Here is an 18,949-nt window from a genome sequence, read left to right on the forward strand (position 1 = left end):
TAATTCATGCAACAGTTAATGTAGCAGTTAGTATTTAATATCTAAACAATAACTAATATATAGTCTTATGTGATTTTATGTCTATTCCTATATTCCCTCCATCAGTCTCCCCTTTTTATTAAATCAAGTAAATTCTTTTACTTGTGTAAGTTTCCTGATTGCTATAACACTTTGTGCATTGAAGATACCCTCTTAAACATGCGCCAAACCCATACGTACAGCAGTGTTGGTAACAATATTAAAGCAGCTGTAGCTTTTAACAGTATTATAACAGGATGTTTTAAATGACTGAAAAATCCTGAAGCGAAAGGTGACCATCTAAAGAGTGCTTCCCAGCATCTATGCTCTCCATCCTTTTCTACTTTTTATAATTTCCTTTTATCTCGTTTTGCATCATGATAAACCGTCACCAGAGTTCTCTGCTCTGTAGTGACAGAGCATTCTGTGTATCACTCTGGTGGTTAGCAGCATCATGAGGCATTTCGCAGGTTTTTGCATTTCACAGAGATCTTAAACTAAGACAATCACTTATCTTGAATAGGCACACCCTACACCTCACCACCTATTTGCACATCCATTGTCCCATATTGACAGGAATCAAATGAACACATTTCACATAGGAATATGGTGGAAAAATGAGATAACTTGCCACAGAACTATTTTTGTTAAATATATTACAAACTTTTATTGACATGTTTTAGCTTTTTAAAGAAAATTGTCAGCATTATTTAGTGTTTTTAAATTAAAACAGCATAAGCATTGATAGATCCTGAAGTGTGAGCCTAAGTACTGAAGATTTTTTTCAACTTTCCTATTACTTTGAGACCAGCCTAAGCTTCTCATCTGATAAGAAAAGGAGAAATGTTTGTTTTTGCAAAGTGTTCTGAGACCTTTGTTTGAAAGATGCTATCAAGATGAGTCCAAAAGAATCTTTTCTTTCTCTGAAAGTTTTCTGCATGAGCTCATCAGTTTTCAAATGTTTAAAATAGATTTGCATATTTGAGTGAAAAATTATGAATGAATGTTTAAGTAGTGTTGTATTTCTAAAGTACTCTTAGCACTCTAAGAGCATCAGAAACCCTCAGACATCGTCATTTATTATTTGGCAATGAACAGTGGATTTTTAAAAATTTTACTGACGTGCGGAAACAGACTCCACAACTTGGAAAGTTGTAAAGTAGGTATGTTTATTGCAGCGCTGGGTGCACGAGGGATCGCTCCACCACAAACGTGCACACCCGCCGTAGCAGTTTTTCTTGTATTTATACGGACATACTCATAACCCCCCTCCCCAAAAGGGCAGTCTCTCCCAGGAGATCATTTCCATAGCCCCCGCCTCAGGATCCGCCTCAGGCTCCTCCTCGACATGCCTCCTGGTGGTCGTGGGCAAGGGTCTTTGGGATGAAGGCCGCAGGTCTTCCTCGCTGTGTGTTTTCACTTCTTCCCTAAAACTCCTGTTTTGGCTGGGCTTGCAGAGCCAAACCGTTTCCCAGCCTGGCCTGGCCTTGAGTGGACACCTGGTTGTCTCCTACTTGTTATTGTTTGAAGACAAATGTTAGTTCTTGTTAGTCCTTATCTCTCCTCTTTGTCTGTTTTTCTCCCTATGGGTCACAAGTTACAACCTTGCCATCATTTATTTTGTCTCTCTTACCGACCTTCTTTCTGGATAGCATTTCACAGCAGGGATTAGTATTTGATAACTTCTAACATTTCACAGAGCTACTTCACAGAGCTATGTATTCCAGAGTCTTATGCAGTCTTGTGCCTACTCTTATACCTATCCATAGAAATAGTAGCTAATATAGTCTTATACCTACTCTTATACCTATACCTATCCCCCTATCAGTCCCCCCTTTTCTATTAAATCAAGTAAATTCTTTTACTTGCGTAGGTTTCCCGACTGATATAACGCCTCGTGTATTGCAGATACCCTTTTAAACACGCGCCAAACCCATACGTACAGCAGTTTTAGTAACAACATCAAAGTAGCTGTCACTATTAACAGTACTGTAACAGGATGTATTAGATGATTAAAAAATCCTGTAGCCGAAGGTGACCATCCAAAAAGCGCTTCCCACCATCTCTATTCTCCATCCTTCTCTACTCTTTTACAGTTTTCTTTATCTCATTTGCATCATAATGAACTGTCACCAGAGTTTTCTGTCCGCTATTTCTAATTTTTTCCAGTATTTGCATTAAACCAGGATGCTGTAACAATTTCTTTGTCAGAGTTAGATTCGTTCCTATAGGTGTGGGTAGTAACTCATAGATCAATGTATAGTCTGACTTTAGAATTTTATGGGATGTGACGGGAGCAGAATAATGGAAGTCACATCCTGTGATCCGAGTGAAATTACAGATGCAGAAGTTTGAATGATTCTTAGTTCCTACTTCCGTCTCTTCTACAAATATGGAGCTACATTTTGTTCATAGGCATGCACAACCTTTCCCTGCATATATTATGATTGTCTTTGAGCCAACATCAGGGCAAATTTCAAAATGACACACCTTTTGGTCTGTATCTAGGCAGATATCTTGTGCCCGTATGGTATTACTTTCACTTAGAAATCCTTGTTGTTCTCGCACAATGCAGGATTCTAGATCTACGGTTTGCCATCTGCCTTTTTCCTTTTGGGCCCATGTTCTATGTTCAAAAGGATAAAGCAGGGTTCTGTCATGGTACATTCCTAAAGCTATGATGGGATGGATCACAGTTATTAGAGCCTTACGAATGGTTAGTACAAAGGCCGTAACTGCGTGCGTGGTGGGGTTATAAGTAAAATTTACCATATTCCACCAGGATTGAAGCTCTCTCTCTTTATTTGTGGCACCATCCCAGGCTTCCTTTCGGATTTCAGTGGGAAATATCCCTTCTTCTCCTTCCCTTATAATAGAGGCAGTTACTGATTGCATCCATAGTTGGGCCTGAACACAACTCAGGGCTAGCGAGACATTGGCTTGTAGCCCATCGATCACGTCTACAATTATATTGTGATCTCTTAAGTTTGCTTGTTCCCAGTCTGGTAAGATTTGTGATGCTAACCACTGGTGAGCTCCTAAAGTCAATAACGAGAATTGTAAGGGCTGTTGCAGTTTCGACAGATCTGTAGTGACAGCGGCCAGCTTGTTCATTATTACTTCTGAGTCCATGGTATTCAGAACTTCCAACCCTGTTCCTAACAGCCCTGTCAGGTCTCTTGGTTTTTGTCTTTGAGAAATACCTTTCCTCTTTCTTAGCCAAGTAGTCCATCCTTCATAAGAGGTTCGTAAGAAAGGAGAACACAACGGTTGGATCTCTGATACATTAATTTGCATTGATAACTCTACCCTTTTGAGAGACCATTCTGGGTTGAATAACACTTGCTGCTGTCCTGTGTTTTTTATTACATACGGACCAATTTCATAAATTTTGGGTTCGAGCTTAGGTACTGGCGTAGGTCGTGTGACAGACATATATTTTTTAGAATGTTGTGATGGGTTAGGCTGCTCCGGCAACTATACCCTACACAGTCCCCTCTCACCCTCCCACACCTCAGGGATGAGGGAGAGAATCAAAGAGGAAAAAGAAAAGAGACCCGAGGGTTGAGATAAGAACAATTTACTACTACCGCTACCAATATATATATACAGTTATGTACAAGGATAAACATATGCAAACGAGTGATGTACGGTGTAATTGCTCACCACCCCTTGACCGAGGCCCATCTCGTCCCGAAAACTGCAATCCCGAAACAGATAAAACTTGATACCGCGATCCCGGATGAACGGGACGCCCCGAGACAGAGAGCGAGAGAGAGAGAAAGCACCCTGAGCACCCGAAAGTGAGAGTCCCGGAAGGGCAAAAGCCCTTCTTTCCGACTGCCCCTCACTTTTATACTGGGCATGACGCTGCATGATATGGAATACTAATTGGCCAGTTTGGCCCTCAATCTTAAGTTCAGGTACAAATCGTAAGGAGAGTCGTGAACCCCCTGTCCCAGCTATGCTCCCCCCTTATCCTGTTGTGCTCCTGCACACTGGCAAGAACCCGGCAGGCTGAAAAGTCCTTGAGACCTCAGTGCCAACTATAAATATCAGTGCACTATCAGCGTTCTTCTCAGAGCAAGCCTCTGAGTAAAACCAAAACACAGAGCTCTTCTAGCTGCTAAAAGGAAGAGCTAATCCTGGTCCCAGCTAAAACCAGGACAAATGTGTAACTACTTCAGCGGGCATTGCTGTAACCGGCTCAGCTATGGCATTTATCTTAAATTTGAATGAGAGTCTGACAGTACTATCGGCCCAGAGACAAACCACTTCAGTGGTCTGTGCTAGTGTGAAATTATGCCAACAATCTAACTCTTTCGAAGCACAGATTCTTGTGCTTTTATTTGTGGGAGTAATTGAGACAGTAATTTGGGATGCCCTTTTATGGGTGGTTCCATTAATCATTCGGCATCCTACTTTGATTTTTTCTCCTACATTTCCCTGAAGTTGGCAGATTCCTTCTATATCCTTATTCCATTCTTGTTTTAAATATTCTTGATTTCCATACATAACCACAGTAGATAGATTTAAACCTTGCCGAGCAGAATATTTCCCCATGGATCCAATATACCTACCAAGGCCACTCAGTATCATTCTGGCTATAAGGGCTTTCCTACCCTTGAACTATAATTATGACTGTGAGAAAAGTAATTTCCCTGGTTGGACTTGCGTGACCTTCCATGGAGATCTACGGGCTTTCTTTACTCTGGTGTGATGAATCCAGGCATTCTGCTCCTTGATCTTGATTGCTGTGTAGGAGGTGAGAAGTACTTGGAATGGTCCTTCCCACTGTGGTTCCAACGTTCTCCCTGCAAGAGACTTGACATACACAAAATCTCCAGGTTGTATATTATGCACAGGTCCATCTAGACCTCTGCTTCAAGTTCCAAATACGTTTTTCAATTTTTCTGAGTTGTTTGCTCAATGCCACCATATAGGAAGTCATAATTTCTTCACCGATTTGTGAAGACATCCCCTTTTGTACTCCATAAGGCCGCCCATATAAAATCTCAAATGGGTTCAGCCCTTCTTTTGCTCTGGGTTTGGTTCTTATTCGTAAAATTGTCAAAGGCAGAGATTGGGGCCAAGCCAAATTAGTTTCCTGTCCCAATTTGACGATTTGTTGTTTAATCAAATGATTCATTTTCTCCACTTGGCCACTCAATTGTGGCCGATATGGAGTATGTAATTGCCAATCTATTCCTAGATGGTGACTAATTTGTTGCACTACCTTAGAGATAAAGTGTGGTCCTCTGTCTGAGGATATTATTGCTGGGACTCCAAACCTGGGTATTATTTCTTGGAGTAATGCTTTAGTTACTTCCCGAGCTTTAGCTGTTCTACATGGAAAGGCTTCTGGCCAGCCTGAAAAGGTATCAGTTAGTACAAGCAAATATCGATACCCCCCTTTTCTAGGAAGTTCTGAGAAATCAATTTTCCAATGTTGTCCTGGAGCATTCCCTTTCCTAATTTGGCCTATTTCTGTCTGTGCAATGGTTTTTGGATTAGTCTGGAGGCAGAGATCACATTGCTGAGTTACTTGTCTGACAGTGGTATATAGGTTTCGAGCCACTATACTTTTGATAAGATATTTGTATAATGCCTCCGCTCCCCAGTGGCCTTTCTTGTGTTCTTCTCGGGCTAATGGCCAAACCATATAAGAAGGAACTATAAGTTTTTTGTGTGGTGTCATGGCCCACCCATCCTCATTATATGATCCTTCTAGATCTGTAATGAGTTTACGGTCCTCCTTTGTATACTCTGGCTTACCTTCTAAAGATACGCGTCTGTTGGGGATTAATGCCCCTTCTACCCTTATCTCTTTTCTAGCAGCTTGTTTTGCCTCTCTATCCGCCAGTTCATTTCCTCTTTCCAATTCTGTGCTCACCTTCTGGTGTGCCCTGATGTGCACAATTGCCACTCTTTCAGGAAGTTGTACTGCATCTAGAAGTTTTAAAGTCTCTTCTGCATGCTTGATAGCTTTTCCCTGGGAATTTAGCAGTCCCCTCTCTTTCCATAATGCTCTGTGGGCGTGTACAACCCCAAAGGCATATTTAGAATCAGTCCAAATATTCACAACTTTTCCTTGAGCTCTTTCTAAAGCTCAGGTCAGGGCTATGATTTCGGCTTTCTGTGCTGAGGTGTCAGCTGGTAACGGTCCTGATTCTATTACCTCTTCAGAAGTGGTGATGGCGTATCCCGAGTGTCGCTTTCCACTCATAACATAACTACATTACTACAGAACATAATTACATTACTACGGAAGTTGTCAGAGAAAATTCCAGACCTTCCTAAATCACAACTTGTGAGATGAAAATCTTTGAGCAATTAAAGCAACTTCAAATTTCCTAGAATAGAGATGAAAAACAAGAAAAAAGCTTGGTATTGGTTATAGAATCTTCAACAGACTTTAATACTTGATACTGTTTTTTTAGAATGGGCGTAATCTTATACCCATTGCAGAATGAGGATGATTTCATTAATGGCATTTTGTCAACTACCGGGTTTATTTTCATTTTTCAACTTTTCTAAAATATTTACCTTTTGAGTCAACAGCGTTGGCTTTAACAATTATGAAACACTGCAACAGTGGGAATGCAGAAGCTTTGTATTCCTGGTTTTGATTTGAACAATTATTCTTTGTGGTGTAGTTATTGCCCTTTGAAAATAGTGTGCTTAGTTGAATTGCATAGAACATTGTTTTTTCACAGAAGGTACTAGTCCTATCTCGACTCGTCCTTATCTGAACCCCTTTTAGTAGAGGTAAGGACGCATCTCAGGAATTGCTCACTTGAGCAGTCCTATTCAGTCAATTATAAATGTATCTAACTGTTAATGTTCTTATGTTCATTCATAACTAGCAAGAATACCTTAAAAAAATTGAAATCCTTCTTAGGTAAAGCCAGCCTAATTATATACTTCAATAAACTTAGGATTGAGATCTGTGTGGGCCTTTGTGGAAAAGGGATAATTAATACACACAGTGTCAGTTTTGCAGGGAAGGGTGGGTTCAATTTTGCCCTGAGGACAGGAATTCAAATTTAAAATACATTTGTAGTGTTTGTTTTGATTATTAAAAATCCAAACAGCTGTAATTATCAGCAATCTGTTGCATGCAAAAAATATTTTTTTCTATATGTTTTGTGAAACAAGTACAGGAATCAACATATTTGAATTAAAATTAGTGTTAAAAATAACTATAGAAATTATCCCATTGTCAGGCCATTTTAAACTTCCCATTATAGTTAGTTCATGATGTAGATAAAATATAATCTGATAGCTTTCTGAAGAGAAAAGTAATTTATTTGGCCCAAAACCTATTAGGCATGTAAGCATAATTGCTTAATTAGAGTTTCACAGGGGGAAAAAAAGCTTTTTTGGTGCCTTATCAGCACGTTTAATTCCTTAGCATATTTTGATACCTTTTACCTTAATTTTGAATTTTTGATTTCCAGGGTTTTTTTTCCAAATATTATAGCTGTCTTGTTCTTATCCTCAAAATTCTAAAATGTGCTTGTGGTTAACTATAACTAATCTTTAGTATTAACATAGATGTGCAGAATCAGATCTGTTAAGAGAAGATGATAATTTATTATTCTAAGTCAGGTTAGGGAGAGCTGAGAATATTAGAACTCAAAGTTGTTTTTCCATTACATAAGGTATTTTAAAATAAAATGTAGACAAATTTAATTTTCCTTTGCCTCAAGAAAGACTTCTTTTTAGAAGCTTGAAGATGATAATCTCAAAATAAACCATCTGCATTTGAATGAGTTTTACTAGTGACTCTTCTGAAGTGTTTAATTATTTTGGTTCCTAGAAGACCTCACAAGAAGCGGTAAACCTTGGTGGATGAGTGATGCATCTGCTTTTCCAACTTCACTTCCAGTCAATGATGGGTTAAGTAGTCATAGTCGACAGAAGAGATCAGTAAGCCTTGAACGGTTTGTGGAAACACTGGTAGTAGCAGACAAAATGATGGTGGGATACCATGGTCGCAAAGACATTGAGCACTACGTTTTGAGTGTAATGAATATTGTAAGTTTCATCCCTCTCTGTGTTCATATCAATATGCATGTTCTGAAATGATAAATCAACTGTAAAGTATTTCTTTATTGGCATGAATAATGCCTTAAAATGTGTATCAGCTTGCAGGAATTAATAGTTGAAATAAGGCAAATGTTATCATCATGGGGAAAAATGCAGTACTGTTTCTGTCAAGAAATACGCTGTAATTGCTTTTACATTGTTTGTCTTGGATTTGATATTCATATCATTACATTTAGATTATACAATTTTATTTTAAGTCAACAGTCTAAATGCTCCTTATGCTGGATGGATTATGAAACAAGGTATAAACAGTTTTGACCGAAGAAGTTTGTTGTTTTTACTGAATGGTCATTTGTTGGTCCAAAAAGAACTCTTATTCATGCAATAATGGTAATTAACATTATAGAATCATAGAATCACAGAATCATAGAATCATAGAATGGTTAGAGTTAGAAGGGACCTCAAAGATCATCTAGTTCCAACCCCCCTGCCATGGGCAGGGAAATCCTCCACTACACCAGCTTGCCAAAAAGCCTCATCCAACCTGGCCTTGAACACTTCCAGGGATGGGGCATCCACAACTTCTCCGGGCAACCTGTTCCAGTGCCTCACCACCCTCAGAGTGAAAAATTTCTTCCTTAGATCTAATCTAAATCTGCCCTCTTTCAGTTTAAATCCATTGCCCCTTGTCCTATCACTACATGCCCTTGTAAAAAGTCCCTCTCCAGCTTTCCTGTAGGCCTCCTTTAGCTACTGGAAGGCTGCGATAAGATCACCCCGGAGCCTTCTCTTCTCTAGGCTGAACAGCCCCAACTCTCTCAGCCTGTCTTCATAGCAGAGGTGCTCCAGCCCTCAGATCATCTTCGTGGCCCTCCTCTGGACTCGTTCCAGTAGCTCCATGTCCTTCTTGTGTTGGGGACTCCAGAGCTGAACACAGTATTCCAGGTGGGGTCTCATGAGAGCAGAGTAGAGGGGCAGAATCACTTCCCTCGACCTGCTGGCCACACTCCTTTTGATGCAGCCCAGGATACGGTTGGCTTTCTGGGCTGCCAGCGCACATTGCTGGCTCATGTTGAGCTTCTCATCTACCAGCACTCCCAAGTCCTTTTCCTCAGGGCTGCTCTCAATCTATTCTCCGCCCAGCCTGTACTTGTGCATGGGATTGCCCCGACCCACGTGCAGGACCTTGCGCTTGGCCTTGTTGAACTTCATGAGGTTCTCACAGGCCCACCTCTCCAGCCTGTCAAGGTCCCTCTGGATGGCATCCCTTCCCTCCAGCATGTCCACAACACCACACAACTTGGTGTCATCTGCAAACTTGCTGAGGGTGCACTCAATCCCACTGTCCAAGTCACCAACAAAGATGTTAAATAGCACTGGCCCCAGTACTGACCCCTGAGGAACACCACTTATCACTGGCCTTCACTTGGACATTGAACTGTTGACCATAACTCTTTGAGTGCAACCATTATGAAATTACATTGAGAAGAAAAATAGATTAATTTTTAACCATTTAGGAAATAAGTAGTGTTTCTTGTCTGACTTTGTTCCTTTTCTTATTTTCTGGAGGTCAGGTTGCCAAACTTTATCGTGATTCCAGTCTAGGAAACGTTGTGAATATTATAGTGACACGTTTAATTGTCCTCACTGAAGATCAGGTAAGAGCTGTTGCACTTAAGTTTTATATCCCTGAAATACAAGTTATGCTATTGTGTAATATAGTCTTAATTTAATTGTTGCTTGAAATAGCTGCATTTGAGTACAAAACCTATCTTATAATCTTTCACTACTTAAATCAAGATGAAACAGTCCAAAGGAATATTCCTTGCGTATCATCTCAAAAGACATCTATTCTTTACTTCAGGTGAATATTAATACACCTTTGGGGATGTCAGTTTTATTTTTATATCTGTATTTTTATATTATTATTTTAATCGACATAATCATTATTAAAGTTGGAGCAGAAAGAATGCCTGTTCAGCTGAACTTGGGTCAGATTTTACAGAGATAAAATTTGCAAGAAGAGTTTATTCCCAGAATCCATTGCTTCTAATTATAGTCCCATTTTAGTCTTTAAAAGGCTTAACAACTGACCTTTAGTAATTTGTTTGGAACATTTCTGGTATGCATGTTTTATTGCAGCCAAACTTGGAGATAAACCACCATGCAGACAAGTCCCTCGATAGCTTCTGTAAGTGGCAGAAATCCATTCTCTCCCACCGAAGTGATGGAAACACCATTCCAGAAAATGGGATTGCCCACCATGATAATGCAGTTCTTATTACTAGGTATGGTCATTAAAAGGATTTTGTTTATTTTATTTCTGTAGCTTTCTTGTGTTTTTTAAATATATATATACACACACACACACACTCTCTAGTTTTAAAGTAATATAATTGGTAGGTAATCTTAAGAGGAGGAAAATTAATAGATGACTTGTCTTAAATATATCAGACTATTAAGAATTTGGAAAAGTAAGATCTACAAATTACTTGCTTCTGCCGTTATTTTCACTTCATAATTGCCAATGCAAAGTATTCCAGTAGAACAGATGGATCCTGTTGAATGTTTTATACTTTTATAATTGAAAAGAATTCATAAAATTAAGGAGAATAAAAGTGTGGGAAATGTCTTGTTAACCATATATAATGTTTTTTATAAGAATTTCAAGATAGAACTTCAACTACTGTAATAGTATTTTCTTGCTGAAACAACAAGTTCTTGCAGATTCAGGCAATGTAAGAATATGCTTTGTAGCTGTTTTGATTTATTATGCTTAGTTAAGATGAGAACTGTCAGTTTTAATAGGTAGTTTCAAAGCCTGCATATGTGCACATTTGTTTGCTTCTATTCCACCCTTACTGTGATAGATTCAGCAAAGCTTGTGCTATAATCTTGCAATCCTGGTAAACATATTGCTGTTTGTCCTGTAGCGCTTATTTTACTAGGTGGGTAGAGGATTGAAGACAACTTCTTGGCTGATAATAAAAAATAAGGCAGATAAGAGACTGGCCCAAGTAAGAGCCTGATTCCCAATCTATAGAGCAAAATCATGGTGGTAGAAGTATAGTACTGCTTGTACAAATATTGTAACAAAAATAATGTGCATTTTCAACTTGCTGTGGTGAGTATTAGGACTGGTTTAACGTCTTTAATGCTGCCAGATTTTATGCTGTAGGCATAAAAATGATTATTAGCAGGAACATTTCCTGATGATATTGATAGCAGAAGCATCTTACTTCAGTTTCACTAAGGGAGCTTCTGAGCATCCCTGAAATTGGTGAGAATTAGATACCTTATTGTGAAATGAAACTAAGGGTGGGTAATAGGCATCATATAGGGTGCTTATTACAGACTCTTGGGATATCAGGTGACTTTGTATAGCATGAACAGAAATTACCCAGAACACTGATAATACTTTTGTGAGTGTTGTGCCTTTGCCTTTTTTTATTAATTTACTTCAGAAATTTTGTTCATAATTTCTGAGTCTTAAATCAAGTTAAGTGCTAAATGTTATTTCAAGATAAGACTGTGATTGAATTAAGATTCTAAAACAGAGAGCTGTTTTTTTGTATAGAGTTCCAATTTTGAAATTTCACTCGGACTTTTTCTGCTTGTGGTGGGTTAGGCCGCTCCGGCAACTATACCCTACACAGTCCCCTCTCACCCTCCCACACCTCAGGGATGAGGGAGAGAATCAAAGAGGTAAAAAGAAAAGAGACCCGAGGGTTGACATAAGGACAATTTACTACTACCGCTACCAATATATATATATACAGATATGTACAAGGATAAACATATGCAAACGAGTGATGTACGGTGTAATTGCTCACCACCCCTTGACCGAGGCCTGTCTCGTTACGAAGCTGCAATCCCGAAACAGATAAAACTCAATACCGCAATCCCGGACGAACGGGAGGCCCCGAGACAGAGAGCGAGAGAGAGAAAAAAAACCTCTGAGAGCCCGAAAGTGAGAGTCTCAGAAGGGCAAAAGCCCTTCTTTCCAGCTGCCCCTCACTTTTATACTGGGCATGACGCTGCATGATATGGAATACTAATTGGCCAATTTGGCCCTCAATCTTAAGTTCAGGTACAAATCGTAAGGAGAGTCGTGAACCCCTTGTCCCAGCTATGCTCCCCCCTTATCCTGTTGTGCTCCTGCACACTGGCAAGAACCCGGCAGGCTGAAAAGTCCTTGAGACCTCAGTGCCAACTACAAACATCAGTGCACTATCAGCATTCTTCTCAGAGCGAGCCTCTGAGTAAAACCAAAACACAGAGCTCTTCTAGCTGCTAAAAGGAAGAGCTAATCCTGTCCCAGCTAAAACCAGGACACTGTTGAAGACTATATGTAAGTCTCAGACTTAAAAATTTTATCCTGTAATTGTCTAAATAAGCTTCTTGGGTGCAAGTGACAGTAAAATATTGACATTGATAATGTAATGCTGTTTCGACAGTGTCTTCTTTTTTCCGTGAAGTGACTTGGACTTTAGATAAACCTAGTGGATCCTTAAAATTCTTTCATATTAAAAAAAAAAGAGAGATAAAACCTTGTATGATTAGAATCACAGAATGGTTTGGGTTGGAAGGGACCTCAAAGATCATCTAGTTCCAACCCCCCTGCCATGGGCAGGGAAACCCTCCACTACACCAGCTTGCTCAAAGCCTCATCCAACCTGGCCTTGAACACCTCCAGGGATGGGGCAGCCACAACTTCTCTGGATAACCTGTTCCAGTGTTTCATCACCCTCATTGTAAAAATTTTCTTCCTTATATCTAATTGAAATCTCCACTCTTTCAGTTCAAAGCAATTACCCCTTGTCTTATCACTATATACCCTTGTAAAAAGTCCCTCTCCAGCTTTCCTGTAGGCCCCCTTTAGGTACTGGAAGGCTGCAATAAGATCACCCCGGAGCCTTCTCTTCTCTAGACTGAATAGCCTCAACTCTCTCAGCCTGTCTTCATAGCAGAGGTGCTCCAGCCCTCAGATCATCTTCGTGGCCCTCCTCTGGGCTCACTCCAGCAGCTCCATGTCCTTCTTGTGTTGGAGACTCCAGAGCTGAATGCAGCACTGCAGGTGGGGTCTCACAGCAAAGGGGCAGAATCACCTCCCTCGACCTGCTGGCCACGCTACTTTGGATGCAGCCCAGAACACGGTTGGCTGGTCCAACTGGAGCTGGGGAAGCTTTTCTCACAGCTTCTTACAGGGGTTATCTCTGCAGCCCCTCCCCTGCTACCAAAACCCCATCACATAAACCTAGCACAAAGGATATACGTTATGAACAAAGCATTCCATGTCCTGTGCACCTTGTCTCTGCTGTTCCTTCTGCCTCAGGGGGAGAACTCCTCACACTCCTCACACTCTTCCCCTGCTCCAGTGCTAGATCCCTCCCATGGGAGACAGTCCTCCACAAATGTCTCCAATGTGAGTCATTCCCATGGGCTGCAGCTCTTCAAAAACTGTTCCAGCGTGGCTCCCTTCCGTGGGATGCAGTCCTTCAGGAACAGAATGCTCCAGCATGGATCCCTCACAGGGTCACAAGTCCTGCCAGCAAACCTGCTCTGGCATGGGCTCCTCTCTCTCCACAGGTCCTGCCAGGAGCCTGCTCCAGCGCAGGCTTTCCATGGGATCACAGCCTCATTTGTGCATCTACCTGTTCCAGCATGGAGTCCTCCACAGGCTACAGGTGAATATGTGCTCAACTGTTAACCTCCATGGGCTGCAGGGGAACAGCCTGCCTCAGCATGGTCTTCAGCATGGTCTTCACCATGGGCTGCAGGGGAATCTCTGCTCTGGTGCCTGGAGCACCTCCTCCCCTTGGTGTCTGCAGAGTTGTTTGTCACATATTCTCACTCCTCTCTTCAGCTGCAGGTTGTTGCACAGCAGTTTTTTTTTCCCCTGCTTAAATATGTTATCACAGAGGTGCTACTGATGTTGCTGATTGGCTCAGCCTTGGCCAGTAGTGGATCCATCTTGGAACCGGCCTGCATTGGCTCTATCGAACATGGGGGAAGCTTCCGGCAGCTTCTCATAGAAGCCACCCCTGTAGTTCCCCTGCTACCAAAACCTTGCCATGCAGACCCAATACAATTTGTACCAGGGTTTCTGTACATGGCATGTTCCTTATACTCCTTTTTACATACCTGCTGCTGACAGAGTAAGTCTATTGACCTAGATATAGAGCTGGTACTGCAGTTCTTGTATTCTTGTGTCAAAAAATTTTGTAGATCTTCACTCTCCTAAGGAATATTCTTTGGAATGAATACCCTAAGACTGACAAAAAGAGAAGCTGCGACTGAAAGATACAGGATAACAGCTGTGAGCCATTACAGTGATATAGGATCTCTGTGTAGATGATTTGTTTTAGATACATATGGGTGTAGAGCCATGTTCCAACATTGCAAGCTCTGCATATTCAGTGGGGAAAAAAAAATATACAAAGATTTTAGTGGAGAGTTTTCCCTCATTGATTTTCTGTATGTCTTTTTGTGAGCTGAGAGGCTGTAGGCTGTGGAATGATGGTAGAAAATTAAATCAGATAACACAGGCAATATAGAAAAATGTGAGATAGTTGGAAATTAATAAAATCAGTTGGCATGTTACATAATTTCCCTTTATGTGATAGTTATACACTTGTTGGGTGGGTTAACAGATTAAAGATTAAACAGATTAAAGCCTGAAATGTAATTCACATTTCCATTCTTGAGTGTGAATTTCTTTGGGTTTTGGAGGGAAGGAGGGTAGTGTAAATTGCATCTTTAAAATTTATTCCTAGATTTTGTAGCTGAAGGGAATCAAATAGACTGGGATTTGAGGGAACTCACATGGAAAAATAAAGTAGCTAGAATGTGAATCTGAAAAACTGTTTATTGCATGGCAAATGTCAACCAGCAGGTGATTTGCAGCTAATTAACAAGCACACTGTGTGAGTGGAATGTTTTCTAATCACTGAAAAGGCTGTTAGTTTTAATTTGTGATGCCATTAGTTGACTCTTAGTTTACAGTTGGTTAGAAGATGTGTATTTTGATTTAATTTATAAAGTTTGACTCTGAGGGTGGAAGGGTAGAAAAGGTATAAGATATACCCAGAGTTTGCCTAATCCATTCTAGATAGGCAAAATGTGTTCAAAATGTGTTTTATTTAATTCCAAATTTGGAAGAGACTGATGTCATGTAGTAAAGCTCAGGCTTTTATGCTCTGACTGGAGACTTCAAGTCTAAAAGCTGTTTTCTTTTTTTTCTTTTTTTTTTTTTGGTAGATTGACATGCGGAATAACACTCTAATTGAAATTATAGAATCAGTATGTTTATTCAGCGCTGGACGCACGGAGGATCGCTCCACCACAAAACGTGTGTGCCCACCAGAGTAGCTTTCTCGTATTTATATAGTAAAATGTTATATAAGCATAAGTTTTCCCCAAAGAGGTGGTCTTATTACAATGAGCTCTGAGAAGTCATTTCCATAGTCTCCACCTTTAACTTTTCCCAGTTGCGCGTGTGCAGTGCCTTCTGGTGGTCATGAGTAGGGGTCTCAGGGATGAAGGCCGTATGTCTTCCTCGTGATGACCTTTTCACCTCCTTGAAAATTAGTGAAGTCATTATGACTGTTCTCTGCGAAGTCATCAGGACTGTCCTTGTTCTCCTTCTTGGTTCCTGCTTATCTTACACAAGGGTTGTGCAACTTACAGATATATGGCTTGAGCTGAGCTGACTTAAAAGTGGTAAAGATTAAGCACGTTTTAGCCCCTCTATCATTCCCCCCTTTTCTAAAGAATTAGTAAATTCTAAAGAATTAGTAAATTCATTTACTTTATTATTATTCTGCTTATGCAACACCTCAGTCAACCAAGCAAAATTTGGAAGCCAAGATGTTAGTGTATTAATTAAATCTGTGACTCCCCATGAGGTGTCATCTTGTGCCACCTCATGCAGAACTTTGGTTTGCTCCCAGATTTCTTGTAGATCCGTAGTTATTCTTCCACTTTGGTCTATGTATGTACAACAATCTTCATTAATGATGGTACAAACTCCTTATGAAGCTAGTAACAAATCTAACACCATTCGATTCTGTAATACAACCTTTGACAAACTAGTAACTTCAGTTTGAGTTGCAAGGATTGCATCGCAGGTCCGGTTTTCAATAATTTCAATGGTTGCTGAAATGTTTACGATTGCCTTTTCTAATTCACTAACTCCTAATGAGGATATTAGCGATCTGACAAAACTGTAGAATCCAGTGGGCCTTATTACTAATGGGTTGTTAGGAGCTCTCTTTAACCTCCTTAATACTGATTTTATCCATCCCTTTTGGGTATCTAGTTGGTCATATATAGATGCATTGGGGACTATGGCTCCCAAAGCACAAGTACCTTTCCATCCTGCACGTAAAGTCTTATAGGCAGTATCATTACATAGCCAATACCATCCTCGCCCCTCAGGGACCGGCCACTTGTTATATCTATTTACACTTGAAGTTCCAATAACAATTAATTTTTTACAATTTGTGTAGTTTCCTACAAAAGTACTAGTTAAACAATCGATTTTACCTTTCCCTTTTGGGGGATTACATCTCCAGTAACATGTAGCATTTGTTAGTTCATTAGTCATAACTATTTTAATCTGCTGATCTATACTTTTTTCCCCAATTAGTGTTGACCCATAAATCTGGAGTATTCTTTTTGCTATTTATCGGTATTCCTATAAGAGGTATGGGAGTCTGTAGCAGGACTGTCCCTACTGTGGACAGACCCAAGTCATGACTGTACACCAATATGGTTAGAAATCATGCTCGTTTATTACAACTGACACACAGGTTATATAGCAGAATATGGCATGACACAACAACATTCTACAATTGGCTTGCTTAACGTAAACACGCTCTCGTGGGTTATAGTGATAGGGTAGCGTTAGCAGACCACAGGTGATAAGCTCATCCCTTTGTTCTCCTCGTTGCGGTTCGGTCATCGGAGAGGCATCCGGGAGGCGTGCATCAGCGCTCTGGGGCCCAAACGGGGATTGCCCGTACCCGAGAGAATATTATGGCCAGTCTCGGAGAGGAACTCCTCCACACTTCCCCCTTTTTGTTTTTGGACAATCCATAGTCCCAGTATTGCTCTAAGGAGGACCTGAGAGGCACACTTCAGGACACACCCTGCTAAGAGAATCATAAACAGCAATGCAACTAATATCATTATACCTTGTATGATTAATCCTTTTATCCAACCTGGCATGTTCTGTCGCTCACCAGCCTGGGCTGCGGCACCAAGGACACTGTTGCATCCTCTGCAGCCAGGAGAAAATGGCCTGCCTCTTGTAGGCAGGATAGGTACCTTGAGTTGATTAGTAATTCATTATCTCAACTCAGTCCAGCTGGGTAAGAATGATTGGTGCCATAATTCCCCCTTTTTGTTTTACCATTTTTTGTTTTCACAAAGGCTTTATGAGTGAGCAGAGACCCAGCCCATTCATCCAACTCCAGCATGCTTCCCTCCCACACATACCACGTCGGGGCTTGTGGCTTTACCTTCTTCTCCGAAGGACTCTCGCTCAAGCTCCCAGCTCCAGCTCTGGCTCCAGCTCTTTTGGCTTGGGCTCTCAGCTCAGCGAGGGAGTCAGGGCTTCCCAGGGTCTCACCGATGTATCACATCAGGGTCACCAGTTGTCGCTCACCAGCCTGGGCTGCAGCACCAAGAACACTGTTGCATCCTCCACAGCCAGGAGGAAATGGCCTGCCTCTTGGAGGCAGGATAGGTACCTTGAGTTGAGTAGTTAATTAGTAGTTCATTATCTCAACTCAGTCCAGCTGGGTAAGAATGATTGGTGCCATATGTTCCAACTACTGAACCAGTTTGAGAACGGGTCATCTTGTGTCATGATATGATGCATGTTACTTTGGAGGTTTGCAAGTTGCTTATGAATGCTTTGAGAGTGATCAGATAGGTCCATACAGCACATGCCTTCAAAGTCAGTACAACCATGGCCTTGAGCTAACAATAAAAAATCAATAGCAGTGATTGTGCAATACAGCATGCCGGATATCATCTACATCAAGCAATAGAGAAGTGAGAATACTAGAGGTAAGATTAAATTGTTTCAATGCCCAACAAGCAAGCTTAGTTAACTGATTATTAGCATTGCCGTCAGAGGCTCCTGGAAGGAAGACAGATAGTGCTGCTATTTCAGCTGGACTCAGCAGCTGCACGTTGTCATTGCAAGTGCCGTCAAATTCTTTCAGGCTCCTCTTACCCCGGCTTGTTCGGGTTGTTCGTTCAGTTAGAAAATCATGAATGCTAGGGGCAAAGAGAGTTAGGCGACCCAAATAGCAAGGAACACCGATAGCTCCTTGTGAAATTCCGGGCCAGGCACGATCTCCACAGATCAGAAAAATTCCAGGGGGCAGGAGCGTATCGTGTGTAAATACTTTCCCAATGAGTGCTCCAGTTTTTACATCTCCCCACATCGATGTGCCGGACACATTCAAACGCGATTTGTCTTGGAAGAAAAAACTGCATCCTAATTTAGCCTGATAGGCTTGCTTCAGCATTTGGAACCAAACCACTCCAGAGCCATTTACAAATGGCATAGGAGGGCGAATGATTTTACATATCGCGTCGTGGCTCATCGACTGGTTCCATAAACCCGAAACATTTTTCCATGTCCCTGGTAACAAGCTACCTAAGAGATCAAGTTCTTGCAGTCCTGCGGGGATGGTCACATTGAGTGATCTAATCAAGGCGGCTTGGACTTCCGATCCTACATGGAAAGGCCAATCCCACCCACTGCAGTTCCGTCTCATGCCACTGGGTTGTTGGTATGAGAGGGCAGAGGTATTGACGAATCTTTGAAACTCTGTTATGTTTGTGCTATTATCTGGCCAAA

At 41.0% G+C, this 18,949-nt stretch overlaps 1 protein-coding gene across 1 annotated transcript in view; it reads left to right on the forward strand.

The window, feature by feature from the left end:
* The window catches only part of LOC104382631 (A disintegrin and metalloproteinase with thrombospondin motifs 6-like), a 318,804-nt gene that overhangs the window by 39,266 nt on the left and 260,589 nt on the right, over window positions 1-18,949 (forward strand). The window contains exons 4-6 of the mRNA XM_086630121.1: window positions 7,841-8,058; window positions 9,645-9,728; window positions 10,213-10,358. Coding sequence (XP_086486247.1) covers window positions 7,841-8,058; window positions 9,645-9,728; window positions 10,213-10,358 — 448 coding nt within the window. The remainder of the gene's footprint in view (window positions 1-7,840; window positions 8,059-9,644; window positions 9,729-10,212; window positions 10,359-18,949) is intronic.

This window comes from Tauraco erythrolophus, chromosome W, assembly GCF_009769465.1.
Source record: "Tauraco erythrolophus isolate bTauEry1 chromosome W, bTauEry1.pri, whole genome shotgun sequence".
NCBI classification, from domain to species: Eukaryota; Metazoa; Chordata; class Aves; order Musophagiformes; family Musophagidae; genus Tauraco; species Tauraco erythrolophus.